Raw genomic sequence first — 7,874 nt, forward strand, 5'->3', positions numbered from 1 at the left:
ATGGAGTATTCTTTATAAAGCATGCCTTTTCTGGAAAACAAGATGGAGAAAAAATTGCATGTCCTTGTACGGAATGTGTGCTTATTTATGAAGCAAATCGAGCTCCGCATATGATCATCTTGTGGTTAATGGTATCATGCCATCGTATGATACTTGGTTTTGTCATGGGGAGCCTTTAAAGGGATCAAACAATACTAAAGTAAACAATCACAGCCAATCAACTTTGAGGGGCGATGATATGAGAAGAATGATACATGATGCCTTTGGAGGCTCTACACAGTTCATGGATAGTGAGGTAAGTGAAAGGGGCGAGATGGAGCCAAATCTACAAGAAAATACTGCTCATCCATCTGGATATGAACCTTATCTAGAGATGGATAAGTTTGAACGGCTCATGAAGGAGGCAAATGAAGAACTATATCCTGGATGCAAGAAGTTTAGCAATCTATCCTTTTTGCTACATATCTATCGTACAAAATGCATGTTCAAATGGTCAAATGAATCTTTTAATGCTATACTTGGACTATTGAAGGATGCGCTACTTGAAGGGGAAAAATTGCCTCCTTCTTTCTATGAGACTAAAAAGATAGTTGAAGGCTTGGGCTTAAAGTATGAAAAGATTCATGCCTGTCCCAATGATTGCATGCTTTTTAGGAAAGAGTTTGCTAGCAAGGATGTTAATGAATGCAAAATTTGTAGGGCCTCTAGATGGAAAAATAATGCTAGAAATATTCCAGCCAAGGTCCTTAGGTATTTTCCTTTAAAACCAAGGCTGCAAAGATTGTTTATGTCTTCAGAAACGTCTAAAGCAATGCGATGGCATCATGAAAAGCGCAGCAAAGATAGAGTTCTTTGGCATCCTGCAGATTCTGAAGCTTGGAATAGTTTAGATAATAAATATCCCGAATTTGCCGAAGATCCTCGCAATGTCCGGTTGGGATTAGCTTCTGATGGGTTTAATCCATTTGGCACAATGCGAACTGTTCATAGCACATGGCCATTGACTTTAATGCCATATAATCTTCCACCATGGATGTGCATGAACCAAGAGTTCTTCATTCTGTCCTTACTTATTCCTGGACCAAAATCGCCAGGCAAAAATATTGATGTCTTCTTGAAACCTTTAATAAAAGAGTTAAATGAATTATGGGATGTCGGGGTAGAAACATACGATGCCTCTACTAAGGAGATATTTCAAATGCGAGCAGCTCTCATGTGGACTATAAATGATTTTCCAGCATATGGTACTCTCTCTGGCTGGAGCACTTATGGCCGGTTTGCATGCCCTTCTTGCAACATAAACACTCAATATAAATGGCTCAAACATGGCAGATATTTTTGTTACCTGGGGCATCGATGTTTCTTGAAGTCAGGTCACAAATATTGGAATGATGCAAAATCTTTTGATAGGACTAAAGAAACAAGAGCTGCACCTTGTGCAGTATCTGGGTTACTAGTGTTGAATCAAGTTAAAGATATAAAGTTTACTCTCGGCCAATTGAGTGAAGGCGTAAGTGGGGTGATGAAAAACACATGGAAAAAGAGGAGCATTTTTTTCGATCTTCCTTATTGGGAGTATAACTTGGTGCGCCACAATCTCGATATGATGCACATAGAAAAAACTGTGTGTGATAACTTAATTTATACACTATTAGATCTTAGTAAAAAGTCTAAAGACAACTTAGAAGCTCGATTGGACTTGAAGGATATGAAAATAAGACCAAGCTTATGGCCTCAATGTCGAGCTAGTGGGACGGCTTATCTTCCTCCTGCTTATTTTACAATGACTCCCAATGAAAAGGAGTTGTTTTATGAAGTACTACAAAATGCCAAGTTTCCACATGGCTATGCATCTAATATCTCACGTTGGATTCGTAAACGAAAGTTATCTGGGCTAAAAACTCATGATTGCCATGTTATAATGCAAGAACTTCTTCCTCTTGCCTTGCGGAGATCAACAGATAAAAGAATCAGTTTCGTTTTAATTGAACTATGCACATTCTTTCGTGTTCTGTGTAGCAAAGTGCTAAAACTAGAAGAGTTAAAGTTACTTGAAGAAAAAATTCCAGAAACATTGTCTACTATGGAGAAACTCTTTCCCCCGGGATTCTTTACTATTATGTTACACTTTCTTACTCACTTGGCTACTGAGGCTAGACTGGCGGGGCCAGTACATTATCATTGGATGTACCCAATTGAGAGGTATGAAGAATGTCATTGATCTTTATTATATTTTTTTAGTAGTTAAATATTATAATATCAAACTAATAACATTACTTTATTCCATAGGTACTTGGGTACTTTAAAATCATATGTTCGTAATCGTGCATGCCCAGAAGGTTCAATAGCAGAAGCATACATAGCAAATGAGTGTATGGCATTTTGCTCCCGATATTTGGAGGGTGGAGATTCATGGTCTTATAGTTCAATAAAATGCGATGATGAGATTGAGCATGAGACTAATAAAGAGGAATGTCTTTTTCCTACTGTTGGGGAGTCATACGGTGAAGTAGATGTATTTGAGTTGGATGAGAAAACATGGTAGCAAGCACATCGGCATGTGCTTTTCAATTGCAAGTCTGAGGTGGTTGAGAATTATAAGAAGTAAGTGTTATACTTATCTATTATTGAATATATGTATATTAATTTATTTGATACCAAAATTGATACATGTGAGTTACATGAATAGTGAACATTTTGCTGAAATCAAGAGATCATATCGTAAGCGCCGTTTGAAACCGCGTGACCTTGATCTTATACATTTTGATACATTTCATGAGTGGTTCAAGGAGAAAGTAAGTAGTAGGACTAAGTCATTGGTTACGTTAAATTATTGTCCCTGTACTTATATCCACATTTATAGTTGTATCTTTATATTTGGTTAGGTAGAAGAGTTGGAGGTGACATCTAACATTTTGAAGGATTTTAAATTCCTCGCAAAAGGGCCGACTAAAATTGCTAAAAGATTCAACGCGTTTGATGTAAATAATGGGTATCGATTCCGAACAAAACAAAGTGAAGAGTTCAAGAAGACACAAAATAGTGGTGTTATGGTCGTTTCGAAGACTGAAAGTTATGCATACAAGTGATAATGCTCCAAACTCTACAAATATCACATATTATGGTAGGGTGAATAATATTGTGGAGTTAAATTACTATGAAGAATTTAAGGTTGTCTTATTTAAGTGTGATTGGGTTGATGTAACCAAGGGTAGAGGAGTGATGGAAGATGACTTGGGTTTCACACTTGTGAATTTCTCACGTGTGGCAGACTCTGGTGATCGAGAACGTCATGAGCCTTTTATTTTTGCAGAACAAGCTCAACAAGTAATATTTGTGCAAGATCCTCAAGATCATGAATGGTTTGTCCCTAGGTTAATTAAACCTCGAGACGTTTTTTATATGGGAGAGGAAAATAGTGTGCAATTTGATTCATCAATGCAGTGTGATGCCACTGACTTGGCTCTCTTAGAAAATGCTCGTGTTCCAGAGTATGAGGAAAATGATTGGGTAAGAAGTGGTGTCAATGGGATAGTAATTGATACGGACGTACATTCTCAAGCTAATGAGGGAGGAAATGACATTGAAAATGAAAGTTACTCTGACTAAGATATGTGGTACTTATAAAATCTATTTTCTTGCAAGTGTTATCAAATAACTTTAGGGATTTGTTTCTTTTAATATAGAAATTTAAATAAAATATCTTTTTTGCTTTCAATATAAATCATTTTATAGAAGATGTATTTTAGTCAGCTATGGATTTTCAATGTTTCTGTTGGTTGAGTATTGAATGTTTTCAGTGCATTCTATGTGAATGCTTTTAATTATATTTTTTGTTGTAGCCCTTGGATTGTGTGATGCTACAGTGTTCTTATGAATTGGACAATTTTTCCCCTGGTGCATCATTATCTGTTATCTCTAGAACTATCTTTGTCGCAAAGATTTGTTTGTGTGCACAAATAGCTATTTATGTGTTTTTCCCAGCTTGAGAAGAAACTATGAAAACTAGACGTAGCAACAGACTAAAAATTCAACAACAGGACGATGAAGCTGTGCGACATTATATTGAGAAATTGATGGATGATCAAAACCACTCTGCAGCCCAACCTTATATTGAGCAGTTCATGGATAATCGGAACAACTCTGAGGCCCAATCACATGATGGTCAATCTAATGAATTGAATAGTTCTTCTGGTGGCACTGAGGTTCAACATAATGATGATTCAGGTAATACTTTTTCTCTGGTTAATTAATCTGTCATAAAAGAACTTCAGATTCAACTCTCTAGTCCATTCTGTGTTTGAAACAAGGCCACGAGATTGTTGTTTATTTGATTTTACAGTTGGGCTAGTTTGAACTACCATTTCACTGAAAAAAGGAATTCTTTCGAAACAAGGCTCATATATTTTAGATAGTTGAGTAATATAACAAGGCTCAGATTGTATAAATGAGGACAAATTTATAACTGGTGTCTAGATTATTATAAAGTTTGCCTTGCATCTGGTTTGGTGTACAATTTTTCTGCCTTGATAGAGCAAGCCTACTAAAGGTGATGTTATGTTATAATAACAAGAAATGCTACATTATTACAATATTAATTAGTTAGCTGATCATCTGCTAATTACCACATTCATTGATAAGTATAATTTCAATATCCCAACATATGAATCAAGTGCTTAGAGATAAGTTGTATTAGATGATAAAATTACTTAAGAGATGAGTTAGATGATCAGTTTTGAACAAGTTTGTGGCAGTGTTAGCCTTCCAAGGGGTAATGACACTTTTATGTTCAAATTTTACAAGCACAGAGCATTGAAATTTCAATTTTCTAAGTTAAAAAGTTTAAATTTGTCATAAGGCGTTTTAAAATACCTGCTGTCGGAGAAATCACCAGACTGTTTACACTAATTACTTAGTTAGTATAGCCTTACATGAAAATAAAGAAGCTCAATTTGAAGTTAAAAAGAGAAAGTGTCCTTGTTAAAGGCATAATCATAAATTCTGTTGAGCACTTTCTCTTTGGTTAATTGATTCTTCAGCCCATGTATGCAAAATGTGGCAATATAGATAGTGCAATGGGCGTGTTCAATGAAATCGAAGAAAAAATCGTTGATCACTGGAATGCTATGATTGGTGGGTCGGCCATCATGGCTTTGGGGACCTAGCTTTCCAATTGTTCATGGAGATGGAAAGACTTTCATTAGATATAGATGATATAACATTTATTGCAGTTTTGAGTGCTTGCGGTCATTCTGGACTGGTAAAGGAAGGCACGATCTGTTTCAAAATCATGAGATGGGCGCATCATATGGAACCTAAACTCCAGCATTATGGATGCATGGTTGACATCCTTAGCCGAGCAAGGTATGTGGAGGAGGCCATAAAATTTGTCAATGAAATGCCAATCTGTCGTAATGATGTGGTTTGGCAAACGTTGCTAAGTTCATGTAGGAATCAAGAAATCGTTCACATTGGAGACCCAATGGATAAGCATTTAGCTGGACTAAATGCTTATAATTCAAGTTCCTACGTGCTTTTGTCTAACATATATGCTCAATTTGGCAAGTGGGACTATGTTAGAAGGGTTCAGAAAATAATGAAAGAAAGGGACCTGAACAAAATTGTTGGTAGCAGTAGGATTGAGCTCCAAGGAACTGTCCATTAGTTCTCTGTGGGAGACAAATCCCATGATCAAGTTGAAGAGATCTATTCAACATTACAGATGGTTTGTGTATAGCTGTGAGATCTCTCCTTCGTGGTCGATGAGTTTACTTCCATTCCGGAATCCAAATTTAACTAGTCGTTTAGCTCTGGACAAGGAAATTATTTTAAGTTGTTCCTCTGTAATTAGCAAAGTACCAGGAAAAAACAATCCTGGAACTTGTAAATTTAAGTAAATGTATCTAATAAAAGAAGTTCAAAATAGAACTGCAGTTAAACACTAAAAAAAAATCTTCAGTCATAATAAAAGGCTGCAAATTGTTGAAATACTAATATTGTAAGAGTAATACTAGTGCAGGACTTCAATAGGAACTTGAGTTTGGTCCAGAAAAAGCATTTAGTTTTAGTTAATTAAGTGTACTCAAAACCATTTCGCGCCCTATTGACCCAAAGAGACTCTTCAACTGAAGGCTCTTCATTCCTCTAGCATGTATGAGTTATTACCTCTATATATGAACAAGTTTGTGGCAGTGTTAGCCTTCTAATCATCTAAATATTGTATTTGCTTTCTGTTGTTATGTCGTGATACTGTTATTTAACATATTTCAGAGCACCTCTTAGATGTTTAACCATATAAGTTTTTTACATTTGATGACCTTCAAATCTTTTTAATTCTAGGTAATTCGGAGGCAAGAAAGGTCCATGGCCGTACTTTACTGAAAGATATTTGGAAACTTCCTGCGGGGAAGACAGTTAATGTGCCGTTTAATAGTCGTAACCAAGTTGTTGGGAAAGAGGGTCGAAATCTTGCTAGCTTTTTAGGAATTGTTGCAAGGACTCCAGAACTAACACCTCTACACATTGATGACTGGAGAATTTTTGGCAACGAGGAAAAGAAGAAATTGGTGAATTTTGTGAGGGTATGGAGTAGTTATTATTATTATTGTTATTATTAAATTATTATGATGTGCAATCTGTTATACATGATGTTATCTTCTAATGTTGGCTTTTATTTTTTCAGAAGAAGTTCTCTATCCCAAAACGCGCAGAAGACTTTGTCTTAAAGTCACTAGGAAAGAAATGGAAAGATTACAAGTGCACTTTAAAAGGTGAATATATGGCAAAATATAAAACTAAAGATTCTTTGCTGAAAAATAGACTAAGTCGCATACCGAAGGATCAATGGAGTGGTCTTGTCTCTTATTGGTTTTCTGATAAAGTTAAGGTATCAACAAATCTTGAAAACGTACTCCGAGTTGCTTATTTTCGTAGTGTTTTGATTTTAGTTATGCTCAGTTTTTATTGATAATTTATATCATTTTAATGTTTCAATGATAGAGGCGTACCCAAGCAAATAGAAACAATAGGACCAAGCAAAAAATGTCTCACACAGGAGGATCCAAAAGTATTGCTACCTTGATGGATGAGAAGGTAAACCGGTGGAAATTACAAACTATAATATTTTAAAATCCTTTGTCACATATATTTGACATCAATTATATTGTATTAGGCTGAAAATGGGATAGAGCCTACCCGAGCACAAGTATTTATATTAACTCACAAGAAACGTAAGGATGGTAGACCACTGGATGAGGATTCTGCCAAGACAATAGTAAGATTTCTTGTTTCTTTTATTTTCAACATTGGGAAACAGTTAGGGAAAAAAATTTAAAGGCGAATAAATGATTTCCAAGTTGGATTTATTGTGTATTTTATTGTCAAGACATGATAAATGAAAGGATAAGCAATAGTGAGAGACCTACTGACAGACCTCCTCAGAGTGTTGCTTGGGAAGAGGATGTGTATTAGCAAGTGTTGGGAAATGAAAAAAGTGGGTATGTCCGTGGTTTAGGACTTGGTCCAACTCCTTCTGTTCTATGGGGTAGTAGATCTTCCTTAGGAAATGTTGTTGCAGAGGATTCATCTAATGAGGATGTACAAAGGTTACAACATGAGATAACTGAGTTAAAGGCGAAACAAAATGAAGAAATGAATCTGATGAAACAAAATCAGGAGAAGATGCAATCAGAACTACTCCAGATGAGACAATTGAGACGCGCTTGTAATTAAGCTATGCCTCAAAATATCAATGGCACCTCAAGTGAGCAGGTAGCTTGATTTCACAACTTTTAGACATTTTTAATGAAATTTTAATCCTATAAAAGTATTGTTAATTACCGTGGTAATATTTATAGGTCCCTGACGCCAATAAT

The 7,874-nt window shown here is 35.8% G+C and overlaps 2 protein-coding genes across 2 annotated transcripts; both read left to right on the forward strand.

Moving 5' to 3' along the window:
- Positions 1 to 247: 247 nt before the first annotated feature.
- Positions 248 to 2,545, forward strand: LOC132637554 (uncharacterized). Its single transcript, XM_060354625.1, has 2 exons — positions 248 to 2,202; positions 2,290 to 2,545. Exons 1-2 carry the CDS (start codon positions 248 to 250, stop codon positions 2,543 to 2,545), a joined length of 2,211 nt encoding a protein of 736 aa, XP_060210608.1.
- Positions 2,546 to 3,990: 1,445 nt separating this feature from the next.
- On the forward strand, positions 3,991 to 7,128 carry LOC132637555 (uncharacterized). The gene is made up of 4 exons (XM_060354626.1): positions 3,991 to 4,227; positions 6,340 to 6,581; positions 6,683 to 6,886; positions 7,000 to 7,128. Exons 1-4 carry the CDS (start codon positions 3,999 to 4,001, stop codon positions 7,126 to 7,128), a joined length of 804 nt encoding a protein of 267 aa, XP_060210609.1. The 5' UTR covers positions 3,991 to 3,998.
- Positions 7,129 to 7,874: the final 746 nt, after the last annotated feature.

This window comes from Lycium barbarum, chromosome 4 (genome assembly GCF_019175385.1).
Source record: "Lycium barbarum isolate Lr01 chromosome 4, ASM1917538v2, whole genome shotgun sequence".
NCBI lineage: Eukaryota > Viridiplantae > Streptophyta > Magnoliopsida > Solanales > Solanaceae > Lycium > Lycium barbarum.